General features: G+C 38.5%; 2 protein-coding genes across 4 annotated transcripts in view; one reads left to right on the top strand and one right to left on the bottom strand.

Moving 5' to 3' along the window:
* Positions 1 to 106: 106 nt before the first annotated feature.
* On the top strand, positions 107 to 22,197 carry LOC106138610 (transferrin). The gene is made up of 16 exons (XM_060953313.1): positions 107 to 328; positions 2,734 to 2,824; positions 3,067 to 3,203; positions 3,938 to 4,089; positions 4,796 to 4,940; positions 5,896 to 6,083; positions 7,135 to 7,277; positions 8,494 to 8,657; positions 12,780 to 13,020; positions 14,335 to 14,492; positions 15,670 to 15,815; positions 16,763 to 16,829; positions 18,358 to 18,468; positions 19,490 to 19,631; positions 20,689 to 20,843; positions 21,642 to 22,197. Exons 1-16 carry the CDS (start codon positions 268 to 270, stop codon positions 21,821 to 21,823), a joined length of 2,283 nt encoding a protein of 760 aa, XP_060809296.1. The 5' UTR covers positions 107 to 267; the 3' UTR covers positions 21,824 to 22,197.
* Positions 22,198 to 22,591: 394 nt separating this feature from the next.
* LOC106138611 (uncharacterized) overlaps positions 22,592 to 25,289 on the bottom strand; it is a 26,885-nt gene continuing 24,187 nt past the window's right edge. For all 3 annotated transcript variants that reach the window (XM_060953314.1, XM_060953316.1, XM_060953315.1), the window contains one exon: positions 22,592 to 24,250. In XM_060953314.1, the coding sequence (XP_060809297.1) occupies positions 24,113 to 24,250 (138 nt within the window). In that variant the 3' untranslated portion in view covers positions 22,592 to 24,112. The remainder of the gene's footprint in view (positions 24,251 to 25,289) is intronic.

Genomic DNA, 25,289 nt, shown 5'->3' with positions numbered 1-25,289 from the left:
TTGCGGAGCGCCCGCCAACTCCCAATCGATATAACGCTTTTTATCTCCTTATCAAGACAGATATCTCACCTACCTTTACACAGTATTTTGAAATATGATAAGATAGCGGTAAACCATTTTATGTATCATTTTAAATAAGCTTTACATATAGTGTTACAGTGTCGGACGCCTCACTAAATTCGTTGCAAAAAAGTAAAAATTTTATTTGCACTGGGCGTGGTCGGCCCGGTTAATTTTAGGCAGTTTTTAGTGTAGTTTAGTGACAATATGGGATTAAGAGGACTATTTTTGTGTTTGCTAGTCATAGCCGTGAGCCACGCTCAAGTCTGTAAGTATTATGTAATTTTTTTTATCATCAGTGAGTCATATTCTTAATAAGGCGTGCCATAAGTCGGCCACTAAGCGTGTGTGTCTACACATGGAAAACAATTAAATTAAAAACTTCATGTACCGTATGGTTCCCGGCACCAATACAAAAAAGAATAGGACCACTCCATCTCTTTCCCATGGATGTCGTGAAAGGCGACTTCGAATAGTTCATAAACTTGGGATTCTTCTTTTAGGCGATGGGCTAGCAACCTGTCACTATTTGAATCTCAATTCTATCTTAAAGCCGCATAGCTGAACGTGGCCTATCAGTCTTTTTAAGACTGTTGGCTCTGTCTACCCCGCAATGGATATAGACGTGATTATATGTATGTTTTTTAATTTATCGGAGTGGAAACGCCCAGACGAACGTACCTAGCTTGATCAAATCGAAGACCGTTTGGGAAATGGTACCCGAGTGTATCTGAAACCAACAGGCTCTTGAAGAGATTTATGACTGTATGATTATCGAAAGAGTATGCATTGATAGTGGCAAGTCGAAAGATGTAGTCCTATTCTTTTTTCTATTTCCATTGGTGCCGGGAACCACACGGCACAAATAGATAAAAGAAATAAGGTAAAGTATATCCATGACAATAATTTTTTTAAATAATTATTGTCATGGATAAATATAAAAAAAAAAAAAAATTTTGAAAAAAAGATTTTTTTTTTGACAAATTACACAGATTGAGTTAGCCTCGAAGTAAGTTCGAGACTTGTGTTACGAGATACTAACTCAACGATACTATATTTTATAATAAATACTCATATAGATAAACATCCAAGACCCAGACACCAGACAGACAAGCGAACTACCGCTGCGCCACAGAGGCCGTCAAAATTGAGATTGTTATGGTATCTACACTAATCTGTTATACTTTCACGGCTAAACTATTAAAACATACAGACTTACATTCAATCACGTCTATATCCGAGTTACGTCTAGGCCGAGTTCAGCTGTTTCGCTTTATGATAGAATTGAGATTCAAATAGTGACAGGTTGCTAGCATATAACCTAAAAGAAGAATCTTAAGTTTTTTAGCATTTCCCTTCATTGACTTTTACAATATGCACGGAAAGAAGAGAAGTTACGTTTACATACATACATAAAATCACGCCTTTTTCCCAGAGGGGTAGGCAGAGACTACATCTTTCCACTTGCCACGATCCTTGCATAATTATGTTACGAGTACTTTATGATTAGTTACTTCTCTTCTTAAGTAGGTTTGTATGGAATTATTTAAATGTACATAGGTAAAATCACGTCTATATCCCTTGCGGTGTAGACAAAGTCAACAGTCTCGAAAAGACAAATAAGAAGGACACGAGAGTTAATCTAAAATTAATCCGTTTAATTTAAAAATATACACATTAACCAAACTGACTTAGTATATGTAGATGTGTAGATAGGTAACTGCCGCTTTGAGATTAGATTGCGTATCATATCAAGTTCAAATAAATGTTATTTCATGGTACATATATTGTATTCTTATGACTGGGGCGATGCGATAACAGCTAAAATTCTGAGAAATGTTATTGCCGACTGTAGTTGCTATGGATTTTGCCCTTTACAGCAAATCAAGGACAAAAAAACTAATCACGTCTACATTCCTTGCGGGGTAGACAGTTCCAACAGTCTTGTAAAGACTGACGACGCCACGTTCACGATGTTCGGCTTAATGATAGAATTGAGATTCAAATAGTAACAAGTTGCTAGTTTGTCACCTAAAATAAGAATCCCAAGTTTATAAGCCTATCCCTTAGTCGCCTTTTACGACATCCATGAAAAAAAATGTACTCGTATGTTTGTACTTGTATGATGCGAAAACTATTGCGTTTTCCTGGATGTGTTAGACTTGGTATAACTTAAAAATCGGATCGAGTGGAGAGAGAAAAGTCTGAAGGCGTACCCCGGGCCCCGAAACACTTCTGTGGAGGGTGCTACCACGACCACGCAGAGATGAGAGAGAGAGAGTTGTGTCGGTAGCTAGAGCCTCTTTCAAAACAAATGTGTACAAATACAAATACTTTATTTGCTATAAATGCGGTACAATTATAGGTGTTACAAAGCATATACATGTCGCGCATTTAACCAGTCATGGCATGCAAAAATACAGAGAATTAAAATTAAGTGAAAATTAAAATTGAAATGAAAATTAAATTAAATAAAATAATGTCATATTAAAAATGTTCTTGTCAAAATTTATTTTTTATCGAAATATTCGTCAACAGTAAGTATAAAACGAGTTTTCGATTTTTAATTTTTTTTAAATTTCACAGTTTTAATTTAGTTTTAAAGGCATTCAAAGATAGCGACTTTATATATATATATATGTAAACTGACGATGATGATGATTTGTCATCCAGACAGAGTATGCGTTCCTGCCAGGGACTCCGTGGCGTGCCAGAGCGTCGAGACGGGCGGCAGCGAAGTCTCCTGCGTGCCAGTCGAAACCAGGTGAGTAATATAGTTGTTTAATTTTCAAATAGGGATACTATAGAGGAGATAGTCTAATCATATTTATAATGTTTGTTTCTACTACATATGTATTATATTTTTTTATGGGCAATAAAGATAATTTGTATTGTATTGTATATTTACTTTTTTTGGCTCTGTCTACCCCGCAAGGGATATAAACGTGATTATATGTATACTATGTAGGTATTATAGACACTAACAAATGTTCTTCTACCTACTAGATTGGACTGCGCACTCAAGATATCTCGTAATGAGGCGGATTTTGGAGCCTTCTCTGAAGAAGAAACTCTATTGCTGTCTCAGATGCAGCCGCTCACTCATCAGGTGATAGCGACTGTCAGGAGTACTGAAAAGACCGGTAAGGGACGATGTTTCTTTGGAAAACTTTAATTATTTAAATATTCGAACAAACAAATTTATTTTAATTTTATTTAGTTTTGACTAGTTTTAATAAATATTGAATATAAAAAATAAAATTCATTTATTACAGATAAATATGTTGAGCGTACAATCATTATTATATTTAAATAATATAAAATTAGGTACTATGTATTTTATTTTACTTTAGCTTATTAGCTTAAATTATTTGTTACATTTGACAAAATATTCTTTGATTTATAATATATTTTAATGTGGACAATGTGCATTCGTCCACGATGTAGATTTAAGAGATACAATATTTGTAAATTGACGTCCGATGAAAATGCTGCAGTGTAGTTTATTCCGCCGCTTCTTCTACACATTCGCTTTTATAATAGATAAGATACGAATATTATTTTCTTACAATTCAGGCAGATCTTTCCGTTTGCTACATGTATATTTTCGTTACTACATTTTGACATTTAACTTTCATCGCATTAGGAATAAACAAAAATTGTTAACATTGATTGTTTCATATAGAAATTTATGAAATAAAAGCGAGCTTCGATTACACGATGACGCCATCACAAAACTGATTTATTATTGTATGTCCGTTACAAATAAAAGTTTGAATTTGAATTTGAATTTGAAACTGTTAGTCTCTCTCTTGACAATGACATTGACACTCATAGATAATAAATCATATGACACATTGATTCATTTTTTTTTCAGCGGTCCCATACGCGTTCGAGTCAGTAGCCATAGTGCCTAACAATCACACTGGTGGTCTTGAGGGGTTGAGGAACGGAAGATACTGCCATCCAGGGCTCGACTCCACCGAGGTCCGCTGGTCGCCCAGGGTGCTGAAGGCCTTAGAAGTCTCGGTAAAGCATAATAAATATACACGGGACAAATTACACTGGTTTATTGGTGTCCACCTAAAGGTTGACTGGAAGATATTGCATCTACCGATAGCCATATGGAACAGAACCACATAAATATAAATAAATATATATAAAAGAAAAAGAAAGAAAGGAATTTTATTTTATATAAGGGAAAGAGGCGTGATTTTATGTATGTATGTAAATATGTATGTATGTATGTATACGGGACAAATTACACTGGTTGAGTTAGCCTCGAAGTGAGTTCGAGACTTGTGTTACGAGATACTAACTCAACGATACTATATTTTATTATAATTATAAATACTTATATAGACAAACATCCAAGCCCCAGACCAATCAGAGAAAGTTCGTTCCTCATCATGCCCTAGCTGGGATTAGAACCCGGGACCTTCAGTGTAACAGACGTGTATTACCGCTGCGCCACAGAGGCCGTCATACTTTTTAAATAAACTGTTTCTTGTTAGTTTGGGCAACTGGATCTGTAACCATGATCAATCCAATACGGGTCAGGTTCCCCCGCAAAGGTTGCGGAGGTCAGACGGGAGTCGCTTCGTGTGAAAACCTGATTCACCCAATCCGGGATCCATGGTCAAAGGCGCACCCCGGGCTCCTCTCCAGAGTGGTGAGGATGCAACCGGGACTTAACCTGGAGAAAGAGGTGGAAGAATCGTATACATTTTTCCAGGCTGCTCGCACGGACCGCTGTCCCGGCTCGGGCACGGAGCGCAAGACAGCTGAGGAGTTGGAGGTGGAAACCCTCAGTGGGTTCTTCAGCGAGGCCTGCAGACCTGGACCTTGGAGCTACAACAGCACTGTTGATGCTGATCTCAGTACGTATAATACATAATTATTAGTAGTGCCGGGCACCACACGGCACTACTGATAAGTATTGTATGTTTAGAATAAAGAAATAAGATCGATATCGATCGATACGAAGAATTCCAAGTTTATTATGCTATCCCTCAGTCATTTTTTACGACATCCATGAGAGACGGTGTGGCTCCAATGGATGTCGTAAAAAACGACTGAGTGATAGCCTAATAAACTTGGGATTCTTCGTTTAGGCGATGGGCTAGCAAAATGTCACTATTTGAATCTCATTAACATTTCTAAGCCGTACAGCTGAACGAGGCCTGTCTTTCCAGAATGCTGGCTACCCCGCAAAGGATATAGATGTGACTGTATGTATGTATGTAATCCTAATAAGCTCTCTAACACCAAATTTCGTGTCAATTTGAGAGAAATCTAAACAAATCTCACATCATAACATAGACATATCCCTGGTCTATATTTCTTACGGGGTAAACAGAGCCAACAGTCTTGTAAATACTGATAGGCCACGTTCAGCTTTTGTGCTTGATGCTAGAATTGAGATTCAAATAGTGAATTGTGAATACAGGTCGCTAGCACCTCGCCTTAAAGAAATATCACAAGCCTATCTCTTAGTCGCATTTTACGACATCCATGGGAACGAGACAAGGTGGTCCTATTCTTTTTTTCATTGGCGCCGCGAACCACACGGCAGAAATTACAACACCCACATCATTATCTGTCAATTCCAGAGAGTGTGCCGTGTGGTTCCCATGGATGTCGTAAAAGGCGACTAAGGGATAGGCTTATAAACTTGACATTCTTCTTTTAGGCGATGGGCTAGCAACCTGTCACTATTTGAATCTCAATTCTATCTTAAAGCATAATAGCTGAACGTGGCCTACCAGTCTTTTCAAGACTGTTGGCTCTGTCTAGCCCGCAAGGGATATAGACGTGACTATATGTATGTTCCAGAGAGCCGTTACCCGAACCTGTGCTCGTTGTGCGACAACTCATCCTGTAATGGCGGCTACAGCACTTCCACTGCTGTCAACGTAGCCGGTGTCTCCAACAACAACCGCCACATCCAGGCCCTGGCCTGCTTGTTGGGCAGAGGCACTGTTGCTTACGTCGCTTGGCAGCACGTGCAGGAGTTCTTTACCGTGAGTTTAGTAGAAATTAAGGTGGTATCAGGATTTTGCTTTCTGTGGGTTGAATATGAAGTGTGACAGCGTGCCAAAGTTAAGACTCACGAGTCTTCATCAATCCAGCATTAGTCCAGCATCGATCTATCATCGACCTAGTATCAGTCTAGCCTTGAGCCTTGCATGACCCAGCATTCCAGGCTATGTTGATCGTCAATCCTCCTCATCTCAATCAATCTAGCGTCAATCAGTATCAAAGGCTACAGCACGTCGAATGTTGTTAACGTCGCCGGTGTTTCCAACAACAACCGCCACATCCAGGCCCTGGCCTGCTTGTTGGGCAGAGGCACTGTTGCTTACGTCGCGTGGCAGCACGTGCAGGAGTTCTTTACCGTGAGTTTAGTAGAAATTAGGGTGGTACCACGGAATACAGGGATTTTGTTCTCTGTGGGTTGAATGTGAAGTGTGGCAGCGTGCCAAAGTTAAGACTCACGAGTCTTCATCAATCATGTATCTATCAATCTACATATCATCAAACTAGCATCGATCCTTGAATGACCTCATTAAAGTAAATAACGTGTCATTAAAATACGTTTTATACAATTAGGTATGTAATAAAAAATTAATCATTATGATTGAAAACTAAAACTTAATTCAAATTGTACAGTCACTGCATAGCATCAAGTTGCGGTAGTGCGCCCAGAAGGCTGGCAGCATTGTCATTTAGAATGGCAATGCTGATTCTCAACGCCAGACAATTTCCAGCCCTCCAGTAACGAACTCACGAACGAGATACCTCAATCAGCTTTTTCGGAAACTGTCTTCAGATTATAAAATTTAAGTAGAAATTTTTTCATCATTAATTATCTAAGTTTTAGGCTTACAAACTTGGGATTCTTTTCTGGGCGATGGGCTAGCAACCTGTCACTATTTGAATCTCAATTCTATCATTAAGCCAAACAGCTGAACGTGGCCATTCAGTCTTTTCAAGACTGTTGGCTCTGTCTACCCCGCAAGGGATATAGACGTGACCATATGTATGTATGTATGTATAAATAATCTTCAACAGCTCCGCAACCCTCAGAACGTGAACCAGTTCTCAGCTCTGTGCCCCAATGGCACCACGGTACCTCTGTCTGCTGAGGTGGTAGCGCTCCCCACCTCGCCTTGCTCTGTGGTCAGGCAACCTTGGAAGACAGTAGTCGCTTCTAGGTAAGAAATTTTATATCTTTGATGCTAGTTATAAAGCTATGATCTAATTGGGTTAGGTTCCTCTGCTAATGTTGTGATTGATTTATGAAAACGAAAATGAGGTAGTCTCTGCCTACTAGCGTTGAAAATTCCGAAAGAAACAAGTTGTTTTTTTCGGTGAAAGAAACGTTTTTTACCGTTTTATTAATAATAAAAAAATATAAAAAAAACTATTGGAAAACTATATATATATTCTATGTATAATTACAATATGCATAATTTTATTTAAAATTGTTAAAAAAAATTATGCATATTGTAAGGTAATCAATACTTTTCCTATCGTATTTTTCCGTTTCTTTCATATTTTTCCGTTTTATTAATAAAAAACATGAAATATTTCATTCTTATCTTTCTTGAAACTTTCGTAAAAAACTTGTATAAATACGAGGGAATTTGAGAAAAACCGGAAAATTTCCCGCTTTTTTCAGCCCACCCCTCCGGGAAAGAGGCGTGATTTTTATGTATGTACTAGAGGCCGCCCGCGACTTCGTCCGCATGGAAACCCTATCAATCCCGCAGGAACTCTGGGATAAAAAGTAGCCTATGTGTTATTCTGGGTCTTCAGCTACCTACATACCAAATTTCATGGTAATCGGTTTAGTAGTTTTTGCGTGAAAGAGTAACAAACATCCATACAAACTTTCGCCTTTATAATAGTAGTAGGATGTATTAATGAAAACATCGCCTAAAAGAAGAGTCACAGGTTCATAAGCCTATCCCTTAGTCGCCTTTTACAACATCCATGGGAATGAGACGGAGTGGTCCTATTCCATCTTTTCTAATGGTGCCGAAAGCCACACGGCACCTTGTTTGTTTCTGTAAGTAACTTTTCTTAATTTCTTGCCCATATTATACTTGTTCTTTGTCCTTTTTTATATGAAACAAGCTGTGCCCGCGACTTTGTCCGCGTGGAATAGTTAATTAGGGCAACATTGAAGCCCCCAAGGATGAATAAAAACCCCGTTTTTTTCACATTTTCCATTATTTCTTCGCTCCTCAAAGTTGCAGCGTGATGTTATATAGCCTAAAGTCTTCCTCGATAAATGGTCTATTCAATTCGAACCAGTAGTTCCTGAGATTAGCGCGTTCAAACAAACAAACTCTTCAGCTTTATAATATTGAAGACTGTCAAGATTATATTTTGCCGGGACTTACTCAATACTCAAATAATTCACAGCAACACAGCCACATCGCTACGCAACCGTCTGCCGACCTGGTGGCCGAATGGAGCTGACCCTGGCGTCGGCTGGACCTCCACCCTGTACCAGACCCTGGTGGGGGGCTCCGGCTTCAGGGTTATCCAGGAGGAGATCACCACAGTCTCTAATTACACCAACAATGGTAGGCAACTTTAGGTTTTTTGAAGATTTTTACCATCAAAAATTGCGGGTTTTGAATCTGAAAAATGGTTACCTATTTACTTTTATTTAATGTATACAATGTGGTTTTGTATACTGTATATTAATTTTTGTATATTATTTTTGTTAAATAGTTTATTTTATTTATTTGTTGTTACGCTCAATGTCTAATGTTTTTGGCGACAGTTCTGATGATGAATATTTTTCTCTTTCACCTTCGTCGGACAGCCTACACAGTGTTAATGATTTTGAACCATGTTTAGGTGATAACTTGAACATTACCTTTTCTTCTTTTCCAAAGGACTTTAATGTTATACATATAAATGCCCAAAGCTTACCTGAGCATTACCATGATTTATTGTCAAACTTTTCTAATTATTCCATTCACGCTATTCTCATTTCGGAAACCTTTCTAAAACCTTCCCTTCCTTCTACAATGTACCCTCTTCCTGGTTTCAAACTTATCAGAAATGATAGGACTTACGAAATCGTCACTAATGGTGTTTCTAGAATGGTGAGGTGTGGTGGAGTAGCTATTTACTTACGAGACGATATACCATGCCAAATTTTATCTCAATCTCCATCTGTTCACGAAAATCCTGAACATCTTTTCCTAGAAATTACTCTTTCTCATATTAAAATTCTTCTAGGTGTTTACTATAGCCCATCTCTTCATATAAATTACTTTGATTCTTTTGAGCTTCTTTTGGCGGATTTCCGTACTCGTTTTGAACATATTATTATAATGGGGGATTTTAATACCTGTCTTATTAAAAATGATTCTAGATCAAGATCTCTCCTTTCTCTTCTTCATTCCTTAGATTTACATTGCCTTCCTCTTAATGCTACTCATTTTCCACACAATGGTCCTCCATCTCTTCTTGATCTAATAATCACTTCTTCCCCGGATCTTGTGTCAGCGCATGGGCAAATTAATGCAGTGTGTTTCTCGGCTCATGATCTTATTTATGCGTCTTTCAAATTGCGTTCTCCTAAGCGTAGACACAAATTTATATTCCGTCGTGATTTCACGGCAATTGATGAACAGTCATTTTTAACTGATTTTAATAATGCGAACTGGAACGCTGTTTTGATTGCTCCAGATGTTAATTTGAAAGTCTCTAAATTCTATGAAATTTTGTTATTGCTCTTTGATAAGCATGCTCCTATTCATCCTGTTCGTATTAAATATAACCCAGCTCCTTGGCTCACACCCGAAATCAGAAAATGCATGGCCAGAAGAGACAGAGCCAAGTTAAGATTGCGCCAATGCCCGTCTGTGGAAAGTCATTCTGCTTATTTATATCTTCGCAATCATTGTAATAAAAAGTGTAGGGAGGCTAAGCGAAATTACATTCACTCAAATGTAGAAAACTGTCCACCTGGTAAACTATGGAAGTTTTTGAGGGGTCTGGGTTTCGGTAAGCGTGGGCCTGACGAGAGTTTTGTTATGGACGTCAATGATTTGAATAGGCACTTTTGTTCTTCACCTCGGAATTTTCCATCAGTCCTTAAACAGGCTACGCTTGCTGGTCTAGCTGCTAATCCTGCCTATGATTACCCCTCTTTTTGTATAAACGAAATTACCGCTGACGACGTAATAAAATTAATAAAGTCCATAAAGTCTAGGGCGGTTGGGGAAGACGCTATATCTCTTGATATGATTAAACCAATTGCAGAATTTATTGCCCCTTTTATTACAGATATTATAAACTGTTCTATCTCAACGGGTGTCTACCCGACTGCTTGGAAACACGCTCTAATAATTCCTCTTCCTAAAAAAATACCTCCTTCTTGTCCATCTCACTTACGTCCTATTTCTATTCTCTCTGTACTTTCGAAAATCTTAGAATATCATATCCATCAACAGTTAAGTGCACACTTATCACGTTACAATATGTTAAGTTCCTTTCAATCGGGTTTTAAATGTGGCCATAGTACTACGACAGCTCTGGTGAAGATAACGGACGACATACGTTTAAATATTGATAATAAACAGCTTACCGTACTCGTCCTTTTAGATTTTACAAGCGCTTTTAATACAGTTGATTTTGATGTCTTGATTGAAATACTACGTTCTTTAAATTTTTCCTCTAATTCCCTTTGTTGGTTTTCATCTTATCTAACTGGACGTCGACAACGTGTAAAACTGAATGATGGCTTTTCGGACTGGTGTGATCTAGTGGCTGGTGTTCCGCAGGGTGGCATTCTTTCTCCGGTTCTGTTCTCAATTTTCATTGATGGTATTACTGCGTCTCTTTCCTCTAATTTTCATCTTTATGCCGATGACTTGCAGATCTATGCGTCTGCCAGTTTGAATAATATTCACGATGCTTTTAGTACCATAAATTTGGATTTGGAAAGGATTGCAGATTGGTCAAGCCGTTTTGGTCTTTTGGTTAACGCTGCCAAGTCTCAGGCTATTGTTATAGGTAGCCCACATTATATTTCAAGATTTGCAAATATGATGGTTCCTAGTTTGGTTCTGGATAACAATATTATTCCTTTATCTTCCAAAGTGACTAATCTGGGTGTCATCATGGACCAAACTCTCTCGTGGAGTCCCTATATCAATGAAATCAGCCGTAAGATGTATGTGTCGTTACATTCACTTCGCCGAATGCAAAAATTTTTACCCACCGCCACTAAAATTTTACTTGTACAATCACTTCTCTTTCCTCTTCTTGATTATTCCGATGTTGCTTGTCTAAATGTTACTGAAGAGTTGCTTGACAAACTGGAGCGTTTACAGAACCAGGGCATACGCTTTGTTTTCGGTCTTCGCAAATTTGATCATGTTTCTGAGTTTCGTCGCCAATTGAATTGGCTCCCAATTCGCCTTAGACGTAATGTTCACACACTATCTCTCTTGTTTAATATCCTTTTCAATCCTTCATTTCCTCACTATCTTCATAAAAATTTCTCGTTCCGTGAGACGGATAGTCGCATGCGATCTCATAATAATCTTAAATTACTTATTCCTCCTTATTCTTCTCGGACTTATGGCTTGTCTTTTAGTGTTCGTTCCGCTCAGCTTTGGAATAACCTCCCACAAGATACGAGATCTGCTCTTAACCTTAGTTCTTTTAAATCACTTATCAAAAGACTGTATTCTGATGCATCTAACAATTGAGTGTACTCATAAATATGTAAGTTTATATATATATATATATATATTATTTATGTATGTTTATTTTAAATTATGTAGAAATGTACTGTTTATTATATAGCATCTTCATTGCTTTTTATGTGCGCTGCCTTTTAAATTTTGGATTTTCCTTTATATTTTGGTTGACTGGAAGAAATCCCATTTGGGATAAGTCCGCCATTGTGCATATTCTTCTAAATCCAATAACTGTTTTGTAATTTGTTATATTTATTTTTATGTGCAATAAAGAGTTTACAAACAAACAAACAAACAAACAATGTGCATTCCTGCATTCGTTAGTTATATATACCTACGTATTTCAAGAAGATTTATTCAATATATAATCCTATAAGAGGCAAAAAACAAATAAACTCATTTTCGCATTAATAATATTAAGTTGGGATTAAACTTCTTAAATTTTGTGTCTCTAAATAGTATTTATTCTTTGCTAGCTGTGCCCGCGACTTAGTCCGCGTGGAATAGTTATTTTCGGCATCATTGAAGGTCTCTAGGACGTTCCCCGATTTTTTCACATTCTCCATTATTTCTTCGCTCCTAATAGTTGCAGCGTGATATTATATAGCCTAAAGCCTTCCTCGATAAATGGTTCAAATCGAACCAGTAGTTCCTGAGATTAAAGCTTTCAAACAAACAAATTCTTCAGCTTTATAATATTAGTATACATAGATTACAATTTGTAAACCATTATCTAACCTAGAACCTTTGTGTTGTAATACATACATATATAGTACATACATAAAATCAGGCCTCTTTCCCGGAAGGGTAGGCAGAGACCACATCTTTCCACTTGCCACGATCTCTGCACACTTCCTTCGCTTCATCCACATTCATAACTCTCTTCATGCAAGCTCGGCGGTTACGGGTACTCTTAACCTGACCTTTTACCAACACTAGTGTTTTATAATTAACAATTTACCTATTCGTTATTTCCCACAGTCCGCCCGATCGAGAACCTATCAACATCCAGCAGTTGCTTAGCAGCTGTTCGCTGGTGTACCGTCTCCGTGGCCGAAATGGCCAAGTGCGAGTGGCTGGCGGCTTCAGCGTACACCCTGGGCATCCAGCCCGCCATCTCCTGTGAACGCAGAGCTGATACCTTCGCGTGTCTCACCGACATTAGGGACAGGAGATCAGACCTGTTCTCTGTGGACTCACATTACGGATACATCGCTAGGAAGTAAGTCATTATAGCCTACATCATCCTACTGGACGAAACTCTGGATAGAACTCTTCCCGGAGACGCAATCCTAGTCCAGATTGCGTCTCCGGGAAGAGTTCTATGTTGAGGAGCACGGGGTTAGACTATATGACCACAGGACTGATGTAAGTGAGGCAGTTGACTCATGAGTACCTACCTCATAACTACCTTTATTTCAAATTTTATTTCAATCGGTTAAGCATAATAAAAATACCGACAGGACACCTCTACCTCTCTTGGACAGCCAAGAAGTCCAGGATGGAGATATAGAAACGCCATTATCCAGAAGTTGCTTCATGGCATTATGATAATTAAGAGAAATGTAGCTACATCTATAATATATCTAATATATTTAAACGAGCAATTCTTGTATATTATATATAATCAGGATCTCTGAAACGGCTCCAACGATTTTCATGAAAGTTGCAGATTAGGGGCTTTTCGGCTCAAGGAATCGATTTATCAAGGTCCTAGGTTCGAGAAAAGCTCGGTTCCCAAGATATATAAACATTTTAAAAACCGCGTTTTAAGAAACTATATCAGCGTCATCTCTGGTAGACCGGGTACTTAATGTAAATTGGCCAAGTGCAAATGTGACCACAGGACTGATGTAAGTCAGATAGTTGACTCATGAGTTTTTGTAGTAAAATAGGCCTAGTGACCCCTAGAGAAGTTGGTTTTTAACTACCTTTATTTCAAACTAGCTGTGCCCGCGACTCCGTCCGTGTGGAATAGTTATTTTGGCCATCATTGAAGCCCTCAAGGGTGAATAATTTTCCCCCGTTTTTTTTTTCTTTTCTTCGCTTCTTATAGTTGCAGCGTGATGTTATATAGCCTAAAGCTTTCCTCGACAAATGGTCTGATGAACACAAAAATAATTTTTCAATCAGTAATTCCTGAGATTAGCGCGTTCAAACAAACAAACATACAAACTCTTCAGCTTTATAATATTAGTAGGTAAAGATGCCAATTTGTGCTTGCATTTCTAAATTTTATTCAGCTGATGTACCTTAGTACCGTGTGGTTCCCGGCACCAATACAAAAAAAGAATAGGACCACTCCATTTCTTTCCCATGGATGTCGTTAAAGGCGACTAAAAGGATAGGCTTATAATGTGATCCTTTTTTTAGGCGATGGGCTAGCAACCTGTCACTATTTGGATCTCAATTCCATCATTAAGCCGAGCAGCTGAACGTGGCCATTCAGTCTTTTCGGGACTATGGGCTCTGTCTACCCCGCAAGGGATATAGACGTGACCATATGTATGTATGTAAACCCGTTGTCTTTTTGCAGAAACTACCGCCTCTCCGCCGTAAAACTGGTACAGAATACCAGAGCGAACGCATCGCGTATAGCCGCTTTTGTCAAGGAGGCGTCGGCACAGAGCAACGTCACCCGGTTCGAGAACCTTCGGGATAAGGTCGCCTGTTTCCCGGAATATGGCGGATTAGGTGATTTATTCATTCATATAATAAATAAATATATGTATATACGAGTAGGTATATATGTATCTTCTGTGCCGTGTGTCTCCCGGCACCAATGCAAAAAATAATAGGACTACTCCGTCTCTTTCCCATCGATGTCTTAAAGGCGACTAAGGGATAGGCTTACCAACTTGGGATTCTTTTTTAGGCGATGGGCTAGCAACCTGTCACTACATATTTGAATCTCAATTCTATCATTAAGGCAAATAGCTGAACGTGGCCATTCAGTCTTTTCAAGACTATTGGCTCTGTCTACCCCGCAAGGGATATAGACGTGACCATATGTATGTATATATATATACGGGACAAATTACACAGATTGAGTTAGCCTCGAAGTAAGTTCTAGACTTGTGTTACGAGATACTAACTCAACGATACTGTATTTTATAATAAATACACACACAAATATCACAGACAAGCGTACTACCGCTGCGCCACCGAGGCCGTTATATAATCACGTATATATCTCTTGCGGGGTAGATAGAACCAGCAGTATTGAAATACTGGCCACGTTCAGCTCAATGATAAAATTGAGATTCAGATAGTGACAGGTTGCTAGCCCAACGCCTATAAGAAGAATCCTAAATTTATAAGCCTATCCCTTAGTCCCCTTTTACGACAACCATGGGAAAGAGATGGAGTGGTCCTATTTTTTTTTATACATACATACATACATATAATCACGTCTATATCCCTTGCGGGGTAGACAGAGCCAACAGTCTTGAAAAGACTGAATGGCCACGTTCAGCTGTTTGGCTTAATGATAGAATTGAGATTCAAATAGTGACAGGTTGCTAGCCCATCGCCTATAAGAAGAATCCTAAATTTATAAGCCTATCCCTTAGTCGCCTTTTACGAAATCCATGGGGAAGAGATGGAGTGGTCGGTCCTATTCTTTTTTATGTCTTAATATTTTTTTCAATATATGTATTAATTCGGCCACAAACACACAAACAAACTTACAAACTTTCGGCTTACAAACTTGGAATTCTTTTTTAGGCGATGGGCTAGCAACCTGTCACTATTTGAATCTCAATTCTTACATTAAGCCAAATAGCTCTGAACGTGGCCATTCAGTCTTTTCAAGACGGTTGACTCTGTCTACCCCGCAAGGGATATAGACGTGACCATATGTATGTCACAGCGTACGTGGCGTTCGTGCGCACGGCCCACGAGCGGCAGATCATCAGCTCGGCGGAGTGCGACTACGCGCGCGCCGTCGGCGAGTACTTCAGCGGCGCGTGCGCACCCGGCGCCAACAGCGACACGCACGCGCTCACCGAGGAGTCCGTTAGTTTTGTTTTTTTATTTATTCAAGTTTAAATTTTTTTATCACAATAGTTAGGCTGGCTAGGATAATTACTTATATGAAAAGGAAATACAATGTTTTCATTGTTTAATAGGAGACATACATACACATGTCGAAATGAGAACCATCTTTTTATTTAAGGCGGTTAAAAATAAGCAACATTAACCAGAATGCCACAAGATCAATCGTTCTAAATTAATACCTATTTTTGTTTGTTTTTTGTAAACTCTTTATTGCAAATAAAAATAAATATAACAAATTTCTTAAAAAACAATTCTATCTTAAAGCCAAATAGCTGAACCTATCAGTCTTTTCAAGACTGCCGGCTCTGTCTGCCCCGCAAGGGATATAGACGTGATTATATGTATGTATATATAAAGCAGTTATTTGATTTAGAAGAATATGTACAATACAGTCTTTTGATTAGTGTTTTTAAAGAACTAAGGTTAAGAGCAGATCTCATATCTTGTGGGAGGTTACCTATTCCAAAGCTGAGAACGAACACGTTTTAAGCGATAGAATTATGCCCTGGCCGGGATTCGAACCCGGGACCTTCTCCGGTGTCACACAGACACACAAAGGTCATTAGAAGATTAGAGAAAGAAAGAAACACACATACATACATATGGTCACGTCTATATCCCTTGCGGGGTAGACAGAGCCAACAGACTTGAAAATACTTTATGGCCACGTTCAGCTATTTGGCTTAATGATAGAATTGAGATTCAAATAGTGACAGGTCGCTAACCCATCGCTTATAAAAAAATCTCAAGTTTGTAAGCCTATCCCTTATTCGCCTTTTACGACATCCATGGGAAAGAGATGGAGTGGTCCTATTCTTTTTTTGTATTGGTGCCGGGAACCACACGGCAAAAGAAAAAAGAAAGAAAGAAATAAAATATGATTTTTTGTTGACAATTTTTTTCAGAACTTCAACTCGACTGTATTGTGTACGGCGTGTAAGCCTACAGTGTCAGTCATCGCTAATAACCAGTGTAAGTTATCACATTACAATACAAATTATTGTTATCTATACTAATATTATAAAGCTGAAGAGTTTGTTTGTTTGTTTGAAAGCGCTAATCTCATGAACTACTGGTTCGAATTGAAAAAATCTTTTTGCGTTGAATAGACCATTTATCGAGGAAGACTTTAGGCTGTATAACATCACGCTGCAACTATTAAGAGTGAAGAAATAATGGAAAATGTGAAAAAGATATAGGTATATATTATTCATTCTTGAGGGCTTCAATGATGCCCAAAATAACTATTCCACGCGGACGAAGTCGCGGGCACAGCTAGTCTGTAATAACGTAAATGCTTGTTTATAACTACATTAAACGACTTTTACATAAGTAAGTATACATATATAATCACGTGAAGAGTTTCTGTCTTCGAATCTGTAAGGAGCCTGTTTGAAATGCGTGTTTCGCAAAAAAGGCACCGGTTCAAATCCCACCTCGGACATGTGCCAATGATTATTTTCAATGTTATGTACATTAGTTTGAATAATAACCGATGCTCTTACGGTGAGGGAAAACATCGTGAGGAAACCTGCACATTCAAGCAATTAGATGTGTTGACCATGACCGATCCAATACGGGTCAGGTTCCCCTGCAAAGGTTGCGGAGGTCAGACGGGAGTCGCTTCGTGTGGAAACCTGACTCACCCAATCCAGGGTCCATGGTCAAACGCACACCCCGGGCTCCTCTCCAGAGTGGTGAGGATGCGACCGGGACTGAACCCAGGTGGGAGAAGAAGTCTAGGTTATCTAGTTTGACGGCCTCTGTGGCGCAGCGGTAGTACGCTTGTCTGTGACACCGGAGGTCCCGAGTTCGAATCCCGGCCAGGGCGTGATGAGAAAAGAACTTTTTCTGATGGGCCTGGGTCTTGGACGTTTATCTATATAAGTATTTATTATAAAATATACCTACTATCGTTGAGCTAGTATCTCGTAACACAAGTTTCTAACTAACTTCGAGAGGCTAACTCAATCTGTGTAATTTGTCCCGTATATATTTATATTTATTTATTTGTAGGCAACCTTCTTGATATACGCCATAGCAACGGTTGCCATGATGTTACATACATACATACATACAGAAAATCACGCCTCTTTCCCGGAGGGGTAGGCAGAGACTACCTCTTTCCACTTGCCACGATCTCTGCATACTTCCTTCGCTTCATCCACATTCATAGCTCTCTTCATGCAAGCTCGGCGGTTTCGGGTACTTTTCGGCGATGATGTTGTTTATCAAAAATAATTTTTATTGTTAGATGTTCTTAATTTTTATGTTAATAATATATCTAGTTATTTTAAAAACTGATTATTTCTCCTTCTTTCTTCTGTAGGAATAAATAACTTTAATAACTATACTTCCTATATAGCCTTTTTGATAGATATTCACAAAAACGCACAGATTGTAAAATCCTGTTACTTAGTATAGTTAAGTTTGTGATATCAAATAAAATATTTTTCTTTCTTTCTTTCTATATAATATTTATATTTACACTATCTTCCAGTCACGTGCGCGTGGGACTACACCAACTATTACTTCGGTAACAACGGCTCCCTGGCCTGCCTCGCCGACCCCGCCACAGACGTGGCGTTCTTGGAGACGCAGTATTTGGCTGGTGAGTACACAAACTTAACGGCCTCTGTGGCGCAGCGGTAGTGCGCTTGTCTGTGACACCGGGGGTCCCGGGTTCGAATCCCGGCCAGGGCATGATGAGAAACGAACTTTCTCCGATTGGCCTGGGTCTTGGATGTTTATCTATATAAGTATTTATTATAAAATATAGTATTGTTGAGTTAATATCTCGTGACACAAGTCTCGAACTTACTTCGAGGCTAACTCAATCTGTGTAATTTGTCCCGTATATATTTAATTATTTAATTTAATTTAAACTAAAGGATGGTATGGAGAAACGAGAGCATACATACATGCATATGGTCACGTCTATATCCCTTGCGGGGTGGACAGAGCCAGGGTTGAAAAGACTGATTGGCCGCCATACCGCTCTGAAATTCATCTTTCCTCTCATGGGTCTACTGGAAGAGATTTCTTTTAAAATAAGTAGCACCTTTGTACTAGAATTAGGTACTGTAATAAATGCTCCTGTACATAATTTTGTGTACATAAATAAATACATAATGGTCACGTCTATATCCCTTGCGGGGTGGATAGAGCCAGGGTTGAAAAGACTGATGGGCGATTATCATTAATTTTACTTAAATTAACTTATACTAAAGTAATAATATAAAAGAAAATAAATCAAGGGAGCAGAGTAAAAACGTCATGTTTATATATTATTTCAATCTAAATATTCTTGCATGGAGTAGAATGATATTTTTATCAAAAAGAAATACATACATACATATATTCACGTCTATATCCCATGCGGAGTAGACAGAGCCAACAGTCTTGAAAAGACTGAATAGCCACCTTCAGCTATTTGGCTTAATAATAGAATTGAGATTCAAATAGTGACAGGTCGCTAGCCCATCGCCTAAACGAATAATCCCGAGTTTATAAGCCTATCCCTTAGTCGCCTTATACGACATCCATGGGAACGAAATTGAGTTGTCCTGTTCTTTTCTTTATTAACACCGGGAACCGCACGGCATTATAATTTATCAATTTCGGTTTTTCAGCGCAAATGGCGGCGCTCAACTTGAATCCGGCGAATTATCGAGCGCTCTGCCGCAACAACACCCTCGCTAACAGCACGGGGGTCAACATCGACGATGGCTGCCTGATGGCGCATGTAGTGGACGCTGAGGTCTTGGCGAGAAGGTTAGTGGTGCCTTTATTTTATTGCAAACTTGAGGCCGCCCGCGACTTCGTCCGCATGGAAACCCTATCAATCCCGCGGGAACTCTGGGATAAAAAGTAGCCTATGTGTTATTCTGGGTCTTCAGCTACCTACATACCAAATTTCATGGTAATCGGTTCAGTAGTTTTTGCGTGAAAGAGTAACAAACATCCATACAAACTTTCGCCTTTATAATAGTAGTAGGATTGAAATAAAGTGGGTTAGTATTTAAGGTAAGGCCGTGTGGTTCCCGGCACCAGTACCTACAAAAAAGAATAGGACCACTCCATCTCTTTCCCATGGATGTCGATGATGAAAAATGATGTCTTTATCTTGATTAAATTAACGACGTCCTGCCAAAGGGTCCGGTCAAGAGTACCCGAAACCGCCGAGCTTGCATGAAGAGAGTTATGAATGTGGTTGAAGTTAAGGAAGGGTGCAGAGATCGTGGCAAGTGGAAAGATGTACTTATCTTTAGTTAAATGTTATTTATGCACACGCCATGCCGCTCCAAAATTCATTCTCCTCTCATGGGTCTACTGGAAGAGATTTCTTTTGAAATAAGTAGCACTTTTGTACTAGAGTATCTAACTGTATTGAATGCTATATAATATTGTGTACCTACATCCACACTAATAATATCCACATCCACACTAATAATAAAGAGGAAAGATTTGTATTTTTGTATGTTTGTGTGGAATAAACTCAAAAACTACTGGTCCGATTTTGATAAAATTTTCCACACTAATAATAAAGAGGAAAGATTTGTATTTTTGTATGTTTGTGTGGAATAAACTCAAAAACTACTGGTCCGATTTTGATAAAATTTACAGATATAGAATAGACCTTCAAAAGTGACATAGGCATAAATTTGTTTTTACTCTTTGTTTATTTTAAAATATAAAACACAAAAATATGTCCACCCGTGCGAAGCCGGGGCAAGCCTCTAGTAAATAAATAAATGTAGTCTCTGCCTACCCCTCCGGGAAAAAGCCTTGGTTTTATGTATGTATGTATGTGTGTATTATCAATTTACAGAGACGACCCAGCCAACAACGCTCTGAACACGCTATTCGACTCGCTCGACCGCTTCTTCGGCTACAACGTCGCCGCTTCCCAGCAGCTCATCAACCTGCACATGTACTCGCCTTTCGACGGCTCCAGCGACTTACTCTTCAAGGACACTACCATAGGTCTGTTTATATCTTTATAATTTGTTTTTTTTTTATCTTTATCTAGAGGCCGCCCGCGATTTCGTCCGCATGGAAACCCTATCAATCCCGCGGGAACTCCGGGATAAAAAGTAGCCTATATGTTATTCTGGGTTTTCAGCTACCTACATACCAAATTTCGTCGTAGTAGGTTCAGTAGTTTTTGCGTGAGAGAGTAACAAACATCCACACTGAGATACTCACAAACTTTCATATTTATAATATTAGTAGGATAGTAGGATTTTCTCTCATCTTTTCAAGGCAAGAGTGAATAGGCACTATTTGAGCTTGCATGCATAACTTTAAGCAAGACAATGCTTACCACCAGACAGATTCGAGGTTAAAAGCACTCAAATCTATTAAAAAAAATTAAACGTGTTCCCGATTTCATTCTGGACGTAAATGCTTCAGTGCCCGGAGTTTTAGTATATAATAGCACGGCCTTCCAACTTTTCTCTCTCCACTTTGTCCGAGCGTTGGTGACCTTAGTTTTAAGTTAATTCGTGAAATATTCTCGGGCATATTTCGCGACGTCTAGCCAAGATTTGTTCGGTCTCCCCATTCTACATGGACCTTGAAGGATAATCAGAATAGCCGACTTGCCCCAGAAATGCAGGCTTCTATAATATGTAACGTATCAACGCTAGAGCTATTTGCTCAAACCACGAGCCGAAAAGAAAATGTGCTTTGCTTGAGATCTCCAGGCATAAAACTTTTGTTTGAACTACCTGCAAATAATAAATATTCAAAGAATCTACAACGACGGCTTTCTACTTCCAGGTCTAGAAGAATACAGCTCTGAAGCCAGGAACGAGCAAGCGAGGAACTATGTAGAGCTGTTTAGACATCTCGAGGCTTGTACCGGCGCGGCCTCGCCTGGGCCCGTGCCCGATGTTGCCACGAGAACTGTGTTATCTGTGCTTACTTTGACAGCTGTCACTGTGTTCGCCCGCCTTTTTTAAATTGAGCGGAATATTTATATTTTTTTAATGCAAAGCACTGTCGTCGAGAACGGTGTTTGTCTATGCTCACTTTGGCGCTGTCTTTTTAATTTTGCAACGAAAATTGAGAAAGTTTCTGTGTCTGTCACTTTTATTAATAGGTGTAAAAGTGAATTTAATACAGATTAATTTAATTCACGCATGGCGCAATTTAGTTTTAAGATGAATTTACAATTAATAGTGTAACTTTTTTGCAACACTTGAATAACGTGACTCACTACATATCTCCGTTGAGCATAGTAGAAGAAATGAATAAATCCAGTAGCTTATACATACCTACTGAAGGCTTTTATTTTTTATAATTTTTTGAAAATTAAACCAATACAAACCATAAACTTTGTATTTATTAATAATTCCCATTCCGATAAATTTCATCTTTTAGATGATGTTGACATTGTTTCGCTTTTTATTGAAATCTAGCTGCTTACAAACTTGGTATTCTTTTTTAGGCGATGGATTAACAACCTGTCTCTATTGAATCTCAATTCTATTATTAAGCCAAATAGCTGAACGTGGCTATTCAGTTTATTCAAGACTGTTGGCTCTGTCTACCCCGCAAGGGATATAGACGTGACCATATGTATGTATGTATTGTTATTCGCCATATTATGAAAAGAAATGGGACAGCTATAGTTTCTCGCGCGAGCGATAGCGCTCCGAAGTGCTGTTAAGTTGTTAATTAAACTAATTTGGGTCACAGCTTCAATAAATAAAACCACACAATTATACCACCTTCAGTTTACTTGATACAATATATATATAAGCTATGTAGTAATAAGTTACATAGGGCTATAAGTCGGAGCGAATCAATGCGACAACTTAATTTTGGAAATCATCAAATTTTTATTCAGTCTCGCACATACATTTACATTATACACTTGAGCTATAACGTCACACGTCATCGGCCAATCACAGCGATTATTGCGACGCGCTCAGCCAATAGCAGTGAAGAGTCTAAATCGCGCAATCGAAGTTTCGGTTTAAAATGAAACTTTAGTCACTTTTAACATCATGCTGAACGTGGCTTGCATGTTTTCCCTTAATTAGCTCCGTCTACCCCGTGAGCCATAAAAATTATGTTACCAATAATTTTGCATATATATCAAAAACAAGAATCCGATGAAATCTTAAACACACAAGAATTATCGCCCTGATTCGCCCCTCACAATTGTATATAAAACCTATATTTTTTTTTACAAAAGTCCTTTAAATAACTCCGTCGGAACTTATACACATTTTTGAGTTCTGTTGACATAGACAAATTATTATCTCCATTATGCGTATTGTGTATTATGCCGTGTGGTTCCCGGCACCAAAACAAAAAAGAATAGGACCACTCCGTCTCTTTCCCATGGATGTCGTAAAAGGCGACTAAGGGATAGGCTTACAAACTTGGGATTATTTTTTAGGCGTTGGGTTAGCAACCAGTCACTATTTGAATCTCAATTCTATCATTAAGCCAAATAGCTGAACGTGGCTGAACTCAAGTCTGTTGGCTCTGTTTACCCCGCAAGGGATATAGACGTGACCATATGTATGTATGTATGTATTATGCGTGTTCTGCCAATGCAGGTAACTTGCGTTGCCAATTTGCTATCAAAAGTTGAATAAAAGTTAAAGATAGCATTGATTCTATTATTATCCTAGACGGCCTCTAGTGTCAGTCAGCGGTAGTGCGCTTGTCTGCGGCACCGTAGGTCCCGGGTTCGAATCCCGGCCAGGGCGTGATGAGAATCGAAACTTTTTTTGATCGGCCTGGGTCTTGGATGTTTATCTATATATAAGTATTTATTATAAAATACAGTATCGTTGAGTTAGTATCTCGTAACACAAGTCTCGGACTTGGTTCGAGGCCAACTTTTTTATTTTATTTATTTATATATTAAATTTCGAAACACAACCGCTATTACACAAAAGGGTAAAAAAATTTTTGTCATGTCAACAGAACATCAATTTATATACTACTTAAAATTAATATTTACATCTTAATACTAATAGCCTACCATCATTTTAATGAGATAAATGATATATACTATTCCTGTTTCGAATACATATAGTTGATGGAATTTCGAGAATTACCGCGGGAATGATATTCACGGCAAAAAGGTTCCAAGTGCGGGCTCTGTCTACCCCGCAAGACGTGATCATATGTATGTATGTACAGGTGAGAATAGCTCCCAAAAAAATTCCCACTGGAATTTATCTTAACTTTTTTCTTTAGACGCGTCTTGTATAAATTGTTGTAACATTTCAATGATGTATAGTGTGATGTGGTGTGAGCACTGCACCGCCCGCCGGCAGCACGGACGTGATGACGGGCGCGGACCCCACCGACCCCACGGAACCCACGGAACCCACTGACCCGACGCCGCTGCCGCAGAATATCACCTGTTGGACAATATGACATATATAATATGTAAAGAAATGATATTTCTTTATTATATTCAGGACTTTTAATTTACCTAATAATATTTTACTTTTAAAATTAAAATATTATAATTAAATCAAATTAAAACTAAAGCTAAAACTACTTATAAAAAGAAAGAAAAAAGATACTTACAAACTAATTAATTTAAAACTTAAACTACTTATAAAAATAAAGAAAAAAGATGACTACAAACTAAAATTTAATTTATAAATTGTACAGTCCCTGCATAGCATCAACATGCGGGAGTGTGCCTAGAAGGCTGGCAGCATTGCCAATTTGAATGGCAATGCTGATTCTCTGAGCCAGATAATTTCCAGCCCTCCGGTCACGAGATACCTCAATCAGCTTTTTCGACAATTGTCGGAAAAGCTGATGGGCAGATGGGCCCCACGGTCCCAGAGTTTCTAGCCCAAAAGGTTCAAAAGTATAGGTATTACCGATACCTACATATTTGCGCCTTTTGAGGTTTTCTGCCTCATTTGCAGCAGAATAGCATATTTCTTTATTTTGAATTTTGCCGCGCTTTCGACATTGCCGGTGACATTGACAACTGCGAGAGCCTGTGGTCGGTTGAGAGGTTATGTTGGATATTGCATTGGACAAGAATTACATTGTCAATAGATTTATTAATTAATATATAAATAAGAAGAATTGGTGGAAGAATAAACTTTAATTGTCGTTTCTTTGTTTTCAGGTAAGGTTATAATAATAGTGTGTTTAAATAAGTTATCATCTTTGTAAGAAACTAAAAATAAACGTTATATATATACGAGTATACTAGCTGTCCCGGCAAACGTTGTTTTGCCATATAACTATTTTTTAAAGTGATTCTCCAGTTATCACTTAAAATTCAGCTTTATAATATTAGTATAGATGTATGTATAGGACTCTTTCAATTGTATGTATGTATGTATGTTTGTTTGTATGCATGTATGTATGTATGCATGTATGTTTGTAGGTATGCATGTATGTTCGATGTATCTATGCATGTATGTATGT

Source organism: Amyelois transitella, chromosome 31, assembly GCF_032362555.1.
Source record: "Amyelois transitella isolate CPQ chromosome 31, ilAmyTran1.1, whole genome shotgun sequence".
Taxonomy (NCBI): domain Eukaryota; kingdom Metazoa; phylum Arthropoda; class Insecta; order Lepidoptera; family Pyralidae; genus Amyelois; species Amyelois transitella.
The sequence above is the reverse complement of the archived record's forward strand: the minus strand, read 5'-3'. Positions and strand labels throughout refer to the sequence as shown.